General features: G+C 44.7%; 1 protein-coding gene across 1 annotated transcript in view; it reads left to right on the top strand.

Moving 5' to 3' along the window:
• Positions 1 to 17,251, top strand: part of CD96 (CD96 molecule) — a 28,803-nt gene extending 11,552 nt beyond the window's left edge. Inside the window, exons 5-13 of the mRNA XM_076328850.1 lie at positions 1,835 to 1,890; positions 4,194 to 4,284; positions 4,653 to 4,829; positions 6,052 to 6,105; positions 8,864 to 8,938; positions 11,678 to 11,755; positions 14,407 to 14,496; positions 15,656 to 15,779; positions 16,837 to 17,251. Of these exons, the coding sequence (XP_076184965.1) occupies positions 1,835 to 1,890; positions 4,194 to 4,284; positions 4,653 to 4,829; positions 6,052 to 6,105; positions 8,864 to 8,938; positions 11,678 to 11,755; positions 14,407 to 14,496; positions 15,656 to 15,779; positions 16,837 to 16,945 (854 nt within the window). The 3' untranslated portion in view covers positions 16,946 to 17,251. The remainder of the gene's footprint in view (positions 1 to 1,834; positions 1,891 to 4,193; positions 4,285 to 4,652; positions 4,830 to 6,051; positions 6,106 to 8,863; positions 8,939 to 11,677; positions 11,756 to 14,406; positions 14,497 to 15,655; positions 15,780 to 16,836) is intronic.
• Positions 17,252 to 18,454: the final 1,203 nt, after the last annotated feature.

An 18,454-nucleotide genomic window follows, 5' to 3' on the forward strand; every position in this document is an offset into this window, starting at 1 on the left:
GAAAATGTATGGCCTTTTCATGTCTAACTTTGCCAAATATTGATTTCTCCTTTTTGTAAGAGTAAAAGCTCAGCAGCAGAAACTACTATACTAAATATTGAATTTCTGCTAGACCCAAAACATTGGTAAATATCCTAGCAAGACAAATGAATGTCAAACTCTTAACAGGGGCTGAGATGTTAAATGGAAAAGATCTATTAGATCATTCAAAGCTGTGCTTGAGAGCTGCCTGCCAGACTAGTTACCCAGCAAACATGTCTTCTGAGAAAGCAGAGGACAACATCCAATACAGATGTGGAAAAGCATACCCGTTCTCATCAAAAAACAAAAGGAAGAGCAGGCACTGGACTAGATGTTATTTAGTCTCCCAGCCAACTTTTAGCTGAGATTAGAAGATCAAGTTTCCCAGACTTTTTCTTACACCTGAAGAAGTATGGTTGTCTTCTGCCAGCCCCACCACCATCTGTATAGTTTTGGCAAGGCAGAAACAAGGATGAAATCTTAAGACACTCTTTTTCTGATAGGAAGAATCCACAAAGAAAAAGGAAATTCCACCCAAAAAGTACCCTAAGTCCAGAAAACCATGAGGCCATAATAATTAAATATAGGTCACTGCCAGGCATAATCCATTAGTAATACTAGGCAGAAAAATGGGAATTAAAAAAAAGAAGGCAGGAGAGTCCTTGGTGGATTCGCTGTATAAAACAACAGGGAAACTTGAGCAGTTCAGCTCAAAGGTAGGCAGCAGCAGCCCCTGCCTGCCACACAGCCCCCCTGGGGACAGGGAGGAGCAGGTGCTGTGGGAGCAGTGCTTGGGGCACCAACATGGTCTAGTGTGTGGATGGAAAGGTGATGATCTTGTCAGGCGTAATGAACTGAGGTGACCCTATATCAATTAATAGGGTTAGAAAAAAAAAGAAAAGAAAATTATCTTAATGGTAGAGATTAAAGTGAGGTTTAGGTTGGAAAGAGAAAGAATTACCCTCCTAAGTAATCCAGGGGCTGCACTTGTTTCCAGACCAGTTTTAAGGTTCAGAAAGGACCAGAAGCACAATTTATCCAAGGCTTTTGAGATTTGATGTATATTAGCACAGTTTCAACAGTCCTTACTTAACAAGTTAGTTAATATTACTGCAAACCAGCGATCCCAATGGCTAATTTAGAAATGCCAATTTAGAGAGTCTCACGGTACCTGATAGCTTTTACCTATACAGTCAGGCGCGCCTAGAACCAAAATGCTGCAAAAACAAAAGAAAACACTTTTTCCATTTCTTGTGGATGTGGTCATCAGAGGCCCACTGCTCTGATGTGAAGGTGAGCTCTGGGCTTCCCGGCAAGGCAGGAAGCATCTGTGGTGTGACACTGTCACACATCTGCCCAGGCAACAGCACGTGGATAGCTGGTACCCAAAATCAATCAACGTTTTCAGGGGTGGCTAAAGCCTTTGCAGATGATTTTGATGGGCAAACACCCAGAGGAACCAACAGCTTGGGAGTGTTTTATTTCAGCAGGCCTGGGAAGGGTGGTTTTGCTGCCGGAGCCATGACTGCAGGATGGTTTGAGCTCACTTCTCCAGCAAAGCCACTCAAGAGTAGTTTAGACAGACAGTGAAATACATCACGGATTTTGTGGTAGTAGCTGCTGGTATATGCTTGTAAACCACTTCCTTGACCTCAGATTGGAGCTGTGCAAGCTTTTATCTTGCTAGGTGTGTGGGTGGATGTAGGATTTAATTTTCACTCTTTTTATGAAACAAGGCTGTTAAGTCTCATTAGAAGCTGTTACTGTGACCTTCGGTATCCATTTCACTAATACATTTCTGTTTGCTTTCCAGCCTACCCTGAGATCTCTGTTAGCCTGCAGGAGGGCTCAGCTGGCACCTCGCAGAAGGTGAGCGATTTTGGAGCAGAGTAATGCCCATGACTATCACCATGCCACCCCAGCAGGGCCAGGCAGGCTAAGCTGAATCAGACATAGGCGGGACCTCCGAACTGACCGAGCTCACAGGGCGACAAGCGAGTCAATGAGTTAATGTCAGATGTTTGTATCCTTTCTTCTGAGCAATTCCCATCCCTGCAGCAGCAAGCTGCTTCAGTGAGCACAAACTGGAGCTAGCTAAGGGCTTCTCCATGGTATGGGCAAAATCTGATTTTGCGTTAGCCCTAGGGAAGGCTCCAGGACAGGGTCGAGAGGCTGTGAGGAGTCGGTGGTGTTGCAGGGGGCTGCGATGCTCCCTTTCCCTCCCCATCTGCTGGCTACTGCCCAGCAGCCTTGAGCTGCCCTCTCCACACTGCATAAAATCCCTCTCTGAAGAAGGCCACCCACTACCCAGGATGCTGCTCCGAGGGGGTAGGCAGCGGCAGCCCCTGCCTGCCACACAGCCCCCCTGGGGACAGGGAGGAGCAGGTGCTGTGGGAGCAGTGCTTGGGGCACCAACATGGTCTAGTGTGTGGATGGAAAGGTGATGAACGTGTCAGGCGTAATGTGTCATGCTCCAAGCAGAACTCAGCTGGAGCAATCAGATGCTGACGGAGGGACTGGATCTAAGTCTGAGGGCCCCTGTTTAGAGCTGAGCACTTACACATGTGTTTTGGGGCCTTGGTTTTATCACCTGCTTAGCAATGGCAAAACCTAAAGGGAAAGTCTGCTGTACCGCACCGGCCGTACTTGGCATAAAACATATTTGTGGCCCATATGTCTGACTAGCAAGCCACTCTGGCTACTAGCTATGACACTTTGCTTCCTGTTGCATCCATCCGGGTTGCAGCTTTTGATCTGTGAGCATCCCAAATTAAGAAAGTTTTCCTTGGAAACAGCAGTTGTGGGCAGGCAGAACCTTGTATTAACCATATCCGCCTGTTACCAGACAAGCCATGAGTCAGTTGGTTCTGCAAAACCAGTATAATTTTCCTGGTGGCCTATTTCCAGGTGTGGTGTTGGACATTGCAGGCTTTTGTCTGCACTGCCCTGTTGAGCAGAGCAAGGGGTTCTGCTATCATGGGACCGGGCAATAGAAACTCTTCCAAGAGCCTCTGTCCATTCTTCACCTCCAAACAAACACCAACTCCTTTCTTTCTCTTTTCCACCCTTTCTTGCAGGGCTTAAATCTACTTTGGATGTCAGATTTGTATTTCTTCATAGAAAGCATTTATAAAAATATTATGAACTAAAAGTGGCTGAAAAATAAGGGAATAATGAAGAGAAAAAAGCAGAAAGCAATTACACTATGAGTTCAGAGGTTATTTACCATGGCAAGGAAAGAGTTTCAGCTGGGTAGTTTCAGTCTTCATACTGAACGATTGAATTCTGCTGGCTGCAATGCATCAAGCTTGCTTTCAACTAAATGCGTGAACCACTTCGAAAGTGGGAGCGAGAGAGCTTTGTGCTGCATGAGTAGTACATGCTTTTTTCTTTTTTTTTCTTTCTTTGAAAGGACTATTTCTCTTAATGCCATAAGCTGCTAAGTAAATGTAATTGGGAACATCCAGGCAGCATGAGGATGAGATCTCCCACCCTGCTATTGCCCAACCCTTCATCCAGCCTTGATTTTGAGATGCCTCCAGTCCTTCCTATCTATTGCTTGATGAGAACTTAAACTGAGCACAAACACAGACTTTTGGAGCAATTGGCATACAGCCAGGACTACTGCATCTAAAGCATGCAATTCCTTGTGACTTCTGGAAACCTCTTACATATCCTACCCTCTACAAAGGCAGCTAATTTTGTATATTCAACATATCATTGTGCTAGGCAGTGTTTTTCATGGGATTTGCCTCCTTATCTGCCTAACGAAGGAAGGATTTACATGGCAATCGGCAGGTGTCTCATTCTCCCCACACACACCGTGCCCATTACCGATGCCAGTGTTTCTCCATGTGGGTGTTTGCCCCCAGGGCGCTGGGCTGGGGGCAGGAGTGTGGGGGGGTCACCCTACATCTCTCCGGCCACGGCACAGCACTGGAGGGTGTTGGAGTGTCATCACCCCACACCTGGCCCAGGGCAATGGGAGTGTCCCTGGGCTCTCATTCAACAGTGTCTTCAGCCAGAAAAATGGGTGGGAAAGAAATGCAATAGAGAGGAAGCGAGTGCTTCCTTCCCGAGCAGGATGGTGAGTAAATAAGCTATCTGTAAGGGATTTTGGAAGCCGGGTGAGAAATGCCAGAGGCTAACAACTGGCTTTTACTGCCCCATAGCCTAACGTGAGCTGCATTGTGAGGAAGGCATTTCCCAAGCCAAGCATCCTGTGGTACATGGACAAAGAGAGCCTGACGGAGCAGCCTGGAGGTAATGCAACCTGTCAATAGGCCAATGGCGCAGCTGTAGAAGTGGTTCCCAAGAAAAGCGATGGTTGCTCATCCGCTCCTACTGTGGGGAACCTGTAGGTGTCCGTCGGGGTGAAGGGGAGGATCAGACCTCCTCAAAGGGAACAGCTGGAGAACAGCTGTGACCATCGCCCCCTGCAGTTGCCAGGGATGGGAACAATGGCCTGGCATAACTGCGCTGTTCTTGCCAAATCTTTGATAGTGTCTCAGCAAAGAAACCTGCAGCCATATGAGCTTGCTTTTCAGTACCAATATTCTGCACAGCTCTGATTTATAGTTTGGAGTGTAATGAGAGGGTCTTGCAGCTTTTCTTTTTTTTCTTTCCACAAGAAATTTATGTTGAACAAGAAGACTCGCAAGACAGTGACGGTTTCTATCAGCTGAGATCAACGCTGATGTTGCAAGGGACCCACCAGACACATAAGACGTTCTCGTGTGCATGTCTGTTTTCCTTTTTTGGGAATGAAACACGGAATATTTCATCAGAAGAAATATTTGTTTCCCTCGGTAGGTTTTTCATAGGTAGGATGCATCTGAAACGTAAAATGTTAAGAACATTGAACACGTATTCTCTGTTACTTAAAATACTGAAGAAACGCCAAGTGTATGGAAGGTTTTTTTATACAAGTTCATCACACAGCTTGAACTTTCTGGCAGGTTTTTTAGCTCAAGTCTTTGCTCAAGACTCTAAATGAGCTAAGAAACTCCTGCACAAACATAAGATGCTTGCTGTTTATTTAGGCAGTATCTTGCTGCAATTCCGATACCCAAAAATACACTAGCTTAGCCACATGGCACCAGTGAGCTACTATAATCATGTGTTTCTCACTGAGCACTCCTGGCAGAAAGTCTGTGTGTGTGCAACGAAGCTGTCTGGAAAATCAAACCCACAGAGTCAGGGATAAAATGTACACCTTCAGTGAAACCTGCAAAAGGCCCCTAAAACAGTTGAAACATTTTGGGCAATGGAGAACCTTCCCTGTAACCTGTACTATAAGAATTAGGTACATGATTAGGGAAGTGTGGGGAAATGCTATCTCAAGTAGTTGGTGAAAGCGGGAGGTGTGGCGGTCCAGAGATTTATGGCGTTTCTGAGGATGCAGGGTGGCCGGCGAGAAGGGCAGACTGATTTCCTTTAGCACCCACTTGTGCATGCCCCGTCTTTAGGTGCAAATGCACAGTTACACCTTTTTTTCTACTCCTTGCTGAACAGATAGTACAACTGAACTGCTGCCCCTTAGCAACCTCCACAGGCACGTCACATGCCGTGGTGACTACTCGCAGCTCAGCTGTGTTCACTTGTGGCTGTGGATATGCTTGTTGGCATGTTTTTCCACAAAGAAAGATTACATCAAAAGCCAGAGCTTACTCCCCTGGAAATATAGCTTCAGAGGGAAGGGAGATAAATGATCATTTTTCTCCAAAATGACTCATTTCACCCGATTTGCAGTTTTGTAGAATTGTATTCAAATCGGAGAGCCGCCAATTAAAGAAGTCTACATTCTTGCCTGCAGGGTATATTAACGCTTAGATAGATCCACTCTGTATAAAAATGTTAATGTATTTAGATGTGACAGAAAGGAAAGAATTAAATTAATTCTCAGCTATGTTCTGTGAAGGTGCCATATTAATGCACAGTATGACACAAACACCAAACCAAATTTTTGGCCTTTATAACAAAAGCCTGACTACTTTGAAGAACTGCTTTCATCTTTTTTTTTCTTCACAGACAATAAGTCTAATGAAGCCTTATCCGAAGCTTTTACCACCATGGCTTCAGAAGGTAGGATAAATTAGAGAACGAAATAACTTGGGTTATGTTAGAGGTGCGTCTATAAATTCCTAAAGCTGTTGCAGAAATTGTTTTGCAAACTTGTTTCTGGATGGGTAGTAAGGCACCCCTTTCTGCAGCTATGACTTCAGAGAAAATACAATAAATATATATTTTGGTGATGTAATCTATCATAATTAAGCCCAAGCATAATTAAACTCCAGCCTTGAGGGGCACTTAATGTTATTTCTGATGCTTCAGTTGGCATTTGAATATAGCTCTTTCAGCACTGTACTGATAATTAAAAATAACAGCCCTACTAATGGTTCTACCTTCTGCTTATGTACACAGCCAAGATCCTCAACACTTTTGCCTAATTAAAGAATGATGGGATGTTTCTTAATTTGTGTAAATTTGGTAAATCCGCGCTCTGCCCCTGCAAGTTTGTCTTATTATCAGCTTATTACAGACAGATAAATCATTCCCTCCACACCTCAGCTGAAGCGCCTTGGAGATGCCTCTCCTGGGGTGGCTTGCCCTGCTCTGCCCAGGAGACAGCTGCATTTCAGCTGTGGGTTACGCGAGTGTGTCAGATAAACGCTGTAGACAAACGGCATGGAAAGAGGTGTGGTTTTCTGTGTAAGCTTGCTTCTGCGAGTGCAGGTTGTGGCAGACCCTGGGGGCTCAGCCAATACCCTGTTGGACACCAGAAAGCCATCCCAGGTACCAGGGGTCCCTGAGAGGGAGACTTTGTTCTCCGATGGCCTCTGCAAGGTGAGCTCTCAAAGCAGCCCCTGCAGCTTGCATCAGGTCACCACCCTGCTTCTCCTTGCACACTCTGCAGTGAAGTACTGGGAGCTGGGCACACCTCAAGGTGCCCCACTACCCTAGTTTTAGACCCGCTGCATCTTTGGTGAGGGATCCTCTTATGTCAGCCAGCTACTACGAAATCCCTGTTAGCACAGGCGAGGCTAAAATGAAGTGCAAATGGAAGGGCAACACTCAAAACAGCCAAAGGAGGTACAAATGCTTGCAAAAGAAAGCAGCTGGAGAGTTGATAATTATCTACTTATGCTAAGATCCTGTCCGCAGAGGGTCACTCCCTGTCCAACACCCTCCCAACGTGCCTGACCACACAGAGGTACTTGGGCTGCCTTCCCAGGTATGTTTTTCTAATGGGGTGTGCAAGCTTTCATGGTTCACCTCCTTCATGGAGCCCTGGGGGAGATTTAATCCTTCCTCCTAACCTACTCAGGGGGTACTTTGCCTCACCTCCTGGGCAAAAAAAGTGAGACAACTCTTACTCAGGATGTAAATACTGTTTGGGCAGGAATAAATCCCTCTCTCTCCCCTTCTTTGAGGACTCGGTGAGCACTTTTCAGTGCAAAGTGTCCCTGAAATTTCCTGTCAGGTTGCAGTCTCTGAAATGCCTCATGGATGGAGCTATGCAGGTGCCACCACCAGGTCATATATGTTATTTCAACCTGCATGTCAGTAAGGTGCCTCTGTTTGTATGGGATAAAACCATGTAACTCACTTCTGCTTTTTGAGTTGAGGTGCAGACTGGAGGTGCCCGGGGTTCCAAACCTTTTTACCCCAAACCTCTGTTTCCCTAGGGATTTCACAGCACAGTTACCTCAGGTGCTTCTTTTTTCTTGCTGGACCACTTGGTTGGGTTGTGCATTGAAAGATTATTTGGAAATTAAGTGTGATGCACTCTCTCTCACTCTTGAACCCTTGAATGACCCACTTTTCTAAAGCAGAATAAACACCTTTCTCACCCTGAGTAAAAGTGTTTGCTTTGATTTGTTACAGACCTTGGAAATTCAGCACTTCCATCAGCTGTCATGACTACCTCAGGTAAGGGGGGTGGGGGGGAAGCCTTCTTTCTTACTCAGTCAATAGATGTATGATCTCTGCTTGACCTGTGCTTAAATGTCACGTACACAGAGCCAGAGGCGTGCCAGGGAAAGGTCAGTGCGCTCTGGTATCGATGGTACCTGTGTGCTGCTGGATGGGAATTTGCGAGCTATGAAGTTACCCAAGAAGAGATCTGACACAAATCCTGTTAAAACTGTCATGTTAGGACAGCATGTAAAATGGCGTGCTGAATATCACATATTATTCTTATGCCTTTTTACAAAATGGAATAAAAATGCCTATACAACTATGAATAAATTTGTCCTATTATGACAGTGAGGTGCATGTGATGATAGAAAAGTTAAAAATACCACTTTTCCTTGACCCAATAGTAGCGCATCATTCACATTCAATAATGATATAAGATAAATACCACTGCTTTACCAGAGCATGCATATGGATAACTATGTAAAACTACCTTCCGCAATTGAGAGGAAAACCCGCAAGAGCAGGTGATCTCCTGGGCTTATACGGCTGCTGCGTGTTGTCAGAACCATTTCTGGTAAGGCTCTGGCTAGGCGGGGGAGCACCACCATCAAGTGCATAATCCACTCCACAGCAGTTAAAATGAACCCAGTGTATAAAAACGTAAATAAGTAAGGCACACAGCTAGCCCATGTGAAAGTGTCTGCATTAATAAAGTCAACCGTCTCTGATTGCCCCTTGAATTTGTGGGATGTGTTTTGAGCATTTAACCTTAACTCTGACAGTGGGATTTCTGCAGCGGAGTCCGCATTAACCCAACAGCTACTGCAAGCTTTTTGATCCAGGTTGTTTTATGATTTATTAATATTATTTTAAAAAGACCCTATCAACTAAATGTGATACCGTGTAATCTGTTTGTCTTTAGAGCATCAGTCAACATCTTTGGCATCTCTAGATTTCACAAGTCAAGCAAGCTTGGCTCCTGCTTCCACGACACAAGGTAATCAATTCAGCCAAAATGTCTTCTCTATTGCTTCAAGAACATAGGAGAAAGATAGATACATAAACACAATAACCATCTTGAATTCTTTGTAGCAATTTAATGTCCACTGAAGCCCTTTTCCTAGTGCATTATACACTAGGAAGTCCACAGTTCAAAAATAAATATATGAGAAAATGCTGTCTTGATTTCATCTTTTTTAATGCTCCATTCAGGATATATGCATTAATTTCAGCAAGTGAATAGACATCGAGTATATATTTTTACAATCTTATTCCTTGTATCTCTTTAATTAAACATCATACAAAAATAGAATGACATTAGAGCTAGAAAAAGTGCCACCCAAATATTGGATCACAAGAGTACAAATACAAAGCACCGATAAACAAAATATTTACAGCAGATGACTCAACTCAGTGATTTCTTCTCCGAGCTGGTGACACTGAGGCCAGTGGAGGACAGCATGACTCACTTGGAAGGGTTTAACCTTGCTTCCCCGGGGAGAGGTACGTGCACTAGCAGCTGGCACGCATTTGACAGCATGGCAGCAACCTGAATTGAAAGCAGGTGAAGCTGTGAACATCCTGCCTACTGATCCCAAAATAAAGGGTTGATGCCCACCAGTCCCAGCAGAGTGCATTTTCTCACAGCACAGCCTGTCTGCAAACACTTTTTTCTTTAAAGTCTCTTTCCATTTTGAAGCCCAGCTGTTGATCCCTGTAGGACTGCTAGGTTTTGAGCAGCAGTTAGAAGGGAGTTGGGGCTGCCCTCACTGGCAGCAAGGTGTGCACTCGCTGCCATGTGGCCTGAATAAATGCAGGCATGGCACATGCTCCTATTTCAGAGACAAAACAGCCCTTGTGAAGCGGCAGCACAGGGAAGAGGCAACGTGGCAAGTCGTTGTCAAATGCTGTCTTCCCCTCCATAGCAGCACCAAGGCTTTGGCTCGGAAATGGTCCACCATTGAGGCAGCAGCCGGCAAGAGTGAATTTGGCCCTTGGTACTTGCAGCAGCCTTGTTCTCCCAAACAAAAAAAAAAATCAGTTGCAACAGACTAACTTTCATGAGCCTGTGGGTCATTGAACGTCCTCCTTAAACTGTGTAATTCAATCCTGCAATCTTCACTTAAAGTAACCTATATTACGCTATAGCGGTATTTACCGAGAGATGCGCAAGTAATGCAATGGGCAGTGTGTGGGGTAATACTGGAGGAAGATGCTGAACACAAGGCTTCGTCCTGCCCCAGTGGAGTGCTGTTTGGGAGCTGAACCACTTAATAGAAAGCCCCGGGGCATGAAGAGGCTAGACCGAGATATGCCAGGGCAGGAACACAGATTGCAGTGGCACTGAAATTAAAGTTTGCTGCTTCTCACTCTGCCTTCCCCATCCCCAAAGTAGAGACACTTGCCCAGCTTGGCTGACAGCAGGGCAGCAAAGTGCTTGTCCAAGTGGACTGAAAGCCCTTCTGTCTCAACAAACAATTTCATGACAAAGGCTATAAATACACAATGTGAACAGAGTGGATTCTCCTCGCTGGATTATATATCTTCACTGGTTGAGGAGGTACGAGGTCAAAGTCATAGTGTAAGCCGGAGCTGAGCCATTTCTCTTCTGTCAATAGCCCAGGAAACATCTGCCTTTTAACCAATGCCCCTGACGTGTGGCAGTCGTGGTGTGCCAACCATGGGTTAGTGCTTCTCCTCTCCGGCTCACTGCTGGTTCTCACACCGGTGCCACCATCAGCTTCTTGAGCAGACCCATTGGGCTGCAGCCAAGTCAGGATGCCAAGTCCAAGCCTGCCATTGTAAAAAGCGGTTTGATTCAGTTTCTGTTATTTTGCAAGTTTTTAATGAAAATCCAAGAGACAGCTGGGAATTGGTAAGAGGGAAGAGTGCACAGATACAGACAGGAGAAGGAGGAGGGGAGCCAAAACCAAGACTGTTAAAACTGCAGCCTGGTCTTTGCTTAGCTTCCACGATAGCTCCATCTCTGAGCCCAGAGATGCTCAGGCTTTGAGAGCTGGGTTACAGCTGCATTTTACCTTCTCAGGTTTGTTCAGATGGCTTAATGGTACTTTTCCAAAAATAAGACAGGTGTTAGGAAAGGTGGACTCTTTTTAGTAAATGTGAAATAGTCCTCTTGGGAAAATAGAGGTCGACTTGCTAACCACCATCTGTCTGTGTTTAAATATCAGATAAATAGCTAGTTCAGCTCTAGAATACTTAGCACTTCAAAAAAAGATTAAAGGAAAATGTTAAATAAGTTGGTATTTGCCACCAGGCATTGCAGGTGTGACTCCCATACACTAACTTCTTCAAAACTTCTCTTTGCTAGTTGGGAAAACAGTTTTGTCTCATTGGAGCTGGTGAAACCCTGTCTAAATTCTGATTTATGTATGTTTGTTCATCGCACCCTATTGGCTTCAGGTCAAAACAAGTGCACTTGGAACTACTGAGTTTCAGCTGAAACTCAGCTGAAATCCAAAAATGCATGCTTAAATGCCCCATATGTTTTCTCAAAGTTTATTCATCCATCTCACCAAACTCCTCTTGAGTTTCTAGCTTGTGACAGACTAGACACAGAATTTTGTGGTGCTTGTCTGAGGGAAGCCAGCATCTCAGGTAGTAGGTTACAACTCGTCGACCTCTTTAGTCAGGAAACAGGGAAGAAAGAGGGAAAAATGAAAAACAAGTGATAAGGTCCTCTACAGCAATTTTTACAAGCTTGTGTGTTTTTCAGCAGGAGCGCTGATTTCTACCGCAGAGACAGAAAGCTATACCAGTGCCACAGCATTCAGTGAGAGTTTGACAACAGCACGTGAGTAGATGATGCGTCTCCTTTGTGTCATAGGACTGTTAACAGGGGAGTTAGGTAGCTAAATGTAGCTAAATACAGGTGCTGCAATTGTGGCACCAACTTAGTGAGTGTTGGGTTGCAAATCTACAGTGATCTGGAGTACCTTGCAAAAAGTACAGCAGCAGGTACTCAGCTCTACGTGGTCCTCAGTTTGTGATGCCTTTGCCAAGAACATTAGCTCTGTGGTGCTTATTTTCAGCTGCTAGTTGATAGTCACCACATTGCCATGCAAAAATTATTACTAAACATGGAAAAGTTGCATCCGAGCAGAGGCCAAAAGTCGGGTGGTGTAATCTGTACCAGCTTTTCAGTACTCTACAGAAGCAATTCCCCTGCTGAGTGGCACTGAGTTAGAAGATAAAGACTTGAGACTTCCAGGCCGTCAAGGATTTGCAACAGCAAAAGAGGAACGAAAAGCTTTTGAGTATCCTGGTTTTATTAGACGTATTTAATTTAATAATATTAAAATTGAGAGAGTTGCTAGGCAAATGTAGTGAGTACTGAGGGTAGTTTATAGATGAAATAAATTACTGGAGAAGCTAAATAAAATCACAGAGCAGCAATGAAATCATGAGATAATGCAGGGCAATAAATGTTGGCTAATAGAACATCGAAAGGCAGCCTCATTAAAGATCAATTAATCAATAAAAAAACCTGGGGGTGGACATTTTTTCACAAACCTTTCCCTTTAGAAAATCTCTGCTCAGCAGCAGAAAGCCAGAAGTGATTTTCTTTTTCAACATCTTGGTTTGTCTTTGTGCTTTCGGAACAGGCAGGACCTGTCAACGCACTTTTGCATTTGTATGGCCATCGTCTTTTGGCTGAAGCTCAAATGTAGCAGCTGCTTTCCATTTTCTGGATATATTTTTGGCAGCACTCTGGTGCTTATTTACCAGCGTATAACCCACAACCACGCATTTAGACCAAAACCTTGTGACAACATCTAAAGCTTCATGATTCTGCTCTTGCACAGCTTGCTGGTTGCAATTTTTGCTAAAAGCGTGCTGAATTACACTACGATTTGCAGGAGGTACCGTGTGTTGCACCACTCATCGGCTTCCCTACAGCTGTGCCTGCCTGACCACCAGCTGAGCCATGGCCTTCAAGGGTCCTCAGTCCAGCGGCTGTAATTGAGGGCAATTTCAGAGCGCACGGGCACCGGTGTGCCTGCTGAGGCATACCGATGTGTTTCCCTGTGCCCTCCCAGGGCCACCGGGCTCGTACAACAGGGATTACCACTATCCGGTCAATCCTCTGAGGCTCTAACACAAGCCATTATGCAGATAATAATAAGTAGTGCTCGTCGGCATGCTGTATAGAGCACAGTGTTATGGGATCTCTAAGTGTGTGTCCTTTTTTTTAATATAACTTTTTAAAATGCCAGATCTACCACGCTTACCCCCATAAAATCAAACACCTAATAAACAAGGAGAAAAGAAGAACCTGAATTGAATTAATGTCCAAAACTCTCAGTGAATTTTTAGAGTGCCCTAAAATTGGACTGACTTTGGTAGGGCTTTTTAATACATACATAGAGATATAGGTATAGGTATAGATATAGGTATAGATATAGATATAGATATAGATATATAGATATAGATATAGATAGATATATGCACATGCTTGGGTGCCTAATTTCAATCAGAACCAGCATCTCATGAGAAAGAGATTTTCCTGGCTCTGTCCAGTTACTCATTTACATCTTTTGAACAATGGATTTTTTTCCTTGGATTTATAAATCAGCAATTATACTAGAGACTTTCAGGTACCTCTGTTATTTCATTTGTTGTCTGCAGCAGAGAAAAGCGAAGGGTATAAAATAGCCACAGTTAAACCTAATGAAGCAGTCATGTACAGGCTTGTAAGATAATTGAAGGATATTATTTCTTTTTGTCCAGATTTGAACAATTCCACCACTGAATCCCTGCAAAGCCTCAAGAATGCCACACGCTCCTCCGAGAATACAACCCTGGCGCATCGTAAGTGCTGTGGCAGCTCTGGAAAAGCTGTGCCCTTGTCTAGTTACATATTTTAGCTATTATTTCGGAAGATGCGAACATGGAGATGGCTAGAAAAAACAGGAATGTATCCTTAGGCAGCACTGATCTCAAACGTAGGTAGCTGAGCCATATTAGGAAAGGGAAAATATCTGTCTACCAAGAGATGAAAGATGATTTTTGTGGTTCAGACACAGTGCTTGACAGAGGAGACTGAGGTTTCACTCAGTCACGGCAGAGGCAGACTCTTTGTGTTGCTGCTAAGCCACTTAATATCTTTAGCTTTTTCATTACCATCAAAGAGGTGAAAAGCTTGTCATTCTTCCAGACCACTGTGCAGCTCAATGCTGGCTTGCTGGAGTGTCTTAATAGATGTTTTCTAATACTCTTTCTTTCTTCTAATATTCTTTAATTTGATAAAAGCACATTTTTTGTCTAACACCGGGTAGTAGACCAAAAATGTAGGTATACCCCCAAGTGAAGTTTGACACCCGGATTCTGGAATTTGATTTCCAGTGCTCAGCAGGGTGAATAATGGTGGCTTCTAAACACAACCTTCATTATAAAAAAACCCAAATAAGTTACTAAAAATGTCCTGTGCCCATATCCTTTTAGGTAACCTGTCCTTCAGCATCACAGACCAGCCAATTTCAGTTACCAAGGGGAAAGATTTCTTCACTACCAGCAGTCTGCTCAATATTACTGGTGAGACATCATCCTAAAATCCCCTTCTTTCAGCGTGCCGTTGCAGTAAGCAAGAAAAGCAGAGAAGCACAAAACCTGGAGCATCGTGTAAATTTGGCCAAGGAATTTCAAAAAAAGGAAAAGGGACGGAGTCACAGCAGCTGCATTGCTACACCGCGGGCTGTCGCAGGCTTTTGGCATCCCTGCCTTCTCCCTGTCTCTGCAAGCAACAACCCAGCGCATGTTTTCTTCCAGCAGCAAAATTTGGCCGGTCACACTCCTGCACCCCAGGGGCCACTCATGGCTCATGCAGCGTGGTGGACTTGGTGCCCGGCCGCGGTGCTGGCTGCCACTATGGCTAAGACCCAGGCTGGGTGACGTGCCAGTAGGACCAACCTTGCAAAGGGTTGTAAGGCCAGCACAACAGGAGGTGACACTGGGGTGGTATTGCCTAGTGACATTTGTGGTCCAGCCCTCTCTGGCACCCAGCTCACTGCTGCATCCTCCACGGCGGCTGAAGGAGGACCGTGCTCCCCCTCTCCTTCCTCCCCGTAGCCAGGACCCCGAGGGCATCTCTTTCAGCCACCAGAGTCCCCGAGGGTGGCTGCGCAGGAGGGAGCAGCGGGGGGATCCCAGCACCGCGGTGGGGAGAGGCAGCTGTGGAAAGGTGGGGATGCTGCGCCACCAGAGAGAGCCCACCCCAAAAGGCGGCTGCGCCCTTGGCCAGACATTTTGGCAGGGTTTGGTGTCAGTAGCATGAAAAACAAGCCCGTGGGAAGGAGGGCTGGGGCGGGCAGCTGTGCCCAGGCTGCACCACGACACACTTCCTCTTCTCAGAGAAGCTCACGGGGGAACAGAGAAAACCAATGGCATTTGGACGACATGCTTGCCAGGCTGTGCCTGAATAAGCTCGTCGTGTGAACCGATGGGTGGCTGACATCAGCCTGCAAACCCAGTCAGAACGAAAGTGGTTTAAGTCCACAAATTACAGCTGCATGCTTAGAGTTTGGGATCCTCAGCCTGGGAACCTCGCACCCCGCTGTTGATTTGGGCCTGTTGTACTGTTTAGTACTGTACCAGTACTGTGCCTGGGGGGAGCAGCGAGCCACAGGCAGCAAGCATGGATTTCCCTCCTCCCCGAGGATGCTGAGCTGAGCTCTGTCTTGTGTGTCCCTTCCAGGAGGCGCGAGGAACACGAAAGCCAGTCACTTCCCCTGGCCAACAGTGGTAGCCGTCCTGCTCCTCTTCTGCAGTTTTCTAATAGTTTTAGGCGTCAGGAAATGGTGTCAGTACCAGAAAGAGATGTAAGTACTAGGGAGGGGAACTGCAGGGGCAGGAGGGGTGGCACAGGGGACAGCACAAACTCTAACCCAGCTGTTTGGATTTACACATTTTCATTTGAGACTACCCATAGCGCACAAGACCTTTAAATACATGGATCACTAATGCTGTTTTTTCATACAGAGGTATGACATGTGGAGCGTTCTTAGTCCTTTCATCTGTTCTGTGGGTTAACTATAAAATAAACTTTAAAAAAAGAGCTTCGATGCAGCTTCAGGGTGTGAGGGAAGAATACAAGTCAATTTTTTTCCCCAGAGCCCCCCACTTCTATTAGCGTCCCTGCCAGCTGCTTTTGCTCTCTGATTTTTCATAGTTACTTGAGGACATGTTTTAATGAAATTGTACTTCTAGGGCAATATAGACTGTTTGAGTTGTGAATAATATATTTAAAAGTAGGCTACCTGAAACTTAATCCCAGTCAAAGAAGCATTGAGTTTGTAATTATTACCAAAGTTTAATTCCCTACTAAAGCACTTGGAGATCTACTGATGAAAGCAGTATCTAAGAGCCAATTATTTTTAATCTTATTAACGTTACTAAAATGTTTGAAAAATCATGGTGATCATTTGCGGTTCTAGAAAACCCTTTTGAAACATGACTGCAAATCCTGTATATCAAAAGTAAAAATGGGATTGATTTTTTTCACTGATTTGGGATGGGACCTTTCTTCATGTTGGTCTATAAAGTGATGAAAAATGTTATGAGTCTTTAAATATACCTTCAGAGAGCCGTGGGAGCAAAAGATCTCTGCGAGGGTTTTGAATGGTTCACCAGGACCATGGTCTGTTTTTCTGAAGCATGAATGAAGTAAAATTGTGAGGTGGGAGCTGAGGAAGCCAAATAAATACCAGCAGGTGCATTGGGGCTGTAGAACAGAAACAGGGAAGTTGCAGTATGTAAGAGCAAATGTCAGGTGCTCTTATAATGATTTAGTGTCCATCTACCTCCTCCTGTGAACACTCTACAACAGCCTTTTATACGGCTTTTGTGTGATAGCGCATTTTTTCTCTTCTGTTTCAGTATGAACAGACCTCCGTCTTTCAAGCCACCGCCACCTCCGATAAAATACACCTCCATGGTGGAGTCTGATGGGACTCCCCCATCCTGCCACGAACTGGAAAACCTGTAACTGCCTACACCCCTTCTGTAGTGTGCAGAAGGCTGACACAGTTACAAGGCTTTGTCTTTAAAACAGTGATTACAGGAGTTTGGTGTTAATGACCCATATTAAAATTCAGAGTGCCTAAATGACATTGATGTTGGAAGCTGAGCACTCCTGAGGACATTTACTTCATCCCGTCTATCTCTATGTATGCATTATGTTAACACCATTGTGAGTGTCACCGTGAGATTACACGTGCTTAATTTGAACGGGGTGATCAACTGGGAATTTGCTGTCTTGTTAATGGGAGCAGATTAACACATCACTCCGCCAGCCTGCCTGAAGAGTGTTGAAGCTTTTTGTTTTACTAAGTGTATAGAGATCACAGCTCTGCCGTATGGACACCTCGATTACACGGGAAACGTCGGCTTAACACAAGTTTTTTGATACCTAGATGAGCCATTCTTACAATTATTATTTTTTACTATACAAATATTGACTAATATGACCCAATATATAATTTCCTATCACTGTGAAACTAAACAAAAAATAATCAGCCCCTTACGTGGCAAGAAAATAGTCTGCATCTGTCATCACCGGGGTTGCAGCACAGGATTGTGGGGAGGGGTTGGTGAGATGAAAAGGCACTGTGCCAACCCAGTGAAAGTGTTCGTGAAGGAGACTCAGTCGCTGTTGGTGAAGTCAGAAGAAAGAGTCAGCTTCGGGCTCATTTACAAGCCACCTGTGGACCAGAAACTTAAGGACTGAAGTGAATAAGGACCCCAAAGATAACAGAAAGTGCCAGTCCTTTTGGAAGTGCTGTGCCTTTGAAATAATAATAATTACTTTTGAGTCTGCTTTTCTGAAATTATATTTACGGTACATGTGAAGAAAAAAAGGAATATAATAATTTTATTCTCCTTTGTTCTTAATGAGCTTCTGTCATTTGCTCTCTTCACATTTTGCAAGACCTCAGGGGTAGTTTCCCAGGTGGCTTAAGCCTGCGGAAGGGACGGTCCAGACTTACCCCTATCCTGCCCGGGCTGCGTATTTCTTTGCAGTGACACTAGTGATTAAATGACCATGCCGAGGGTGGGATCAGCTCAGCCCGCTGCACAGTTCTTAGCCAGGTCAGCAGCTGCGAGATCACTAACGCAAGGCACAAGAGATGCAGCAGGAGCACTGCTTTTGGCAGCGGTGTGGTCTTTCATTGCCTTCAGCCAGCCAAGAAACTGTCCCTCCATGCTCGTTTGAAAATGTATTGTTACCACAATGGTATTCTGTAATTAATGCAAATCAACTAAAATTCAGTCATGTCAAGCTTAAAATTGGTATTCTGATTTAGGAATGGGATTTGCCTTATTTACTGCTAAACACTGGTCGATGAGTATCAGGGTTCAGAGCACTCTGTTTCCCAGGACTTTAGGTGAATGAATGACTTACTGGAAAGAATGATTTGACAGACCTTTTTAAAGTATTTGGTAGTGTTATTCACCTTATAGCACAAGCGGTTCTAAATCCATCACCAAGGGAATA

This window comes from Aptenodytes patagonicus, chromosome 1 (genome assembly GCF_965638725.1).
Source record: "Aptenodytes patagonicus chromosome 1, bAptPat1.pri.cur, whole genome shotgun sequence".
NCBI classification, from domain to species: Eukaryota; Metazoa; Chordata; class Aves; order Sphenisciformes; family Spheniscidae; genus Aptenodytes; species Aptenodytes patagonicus.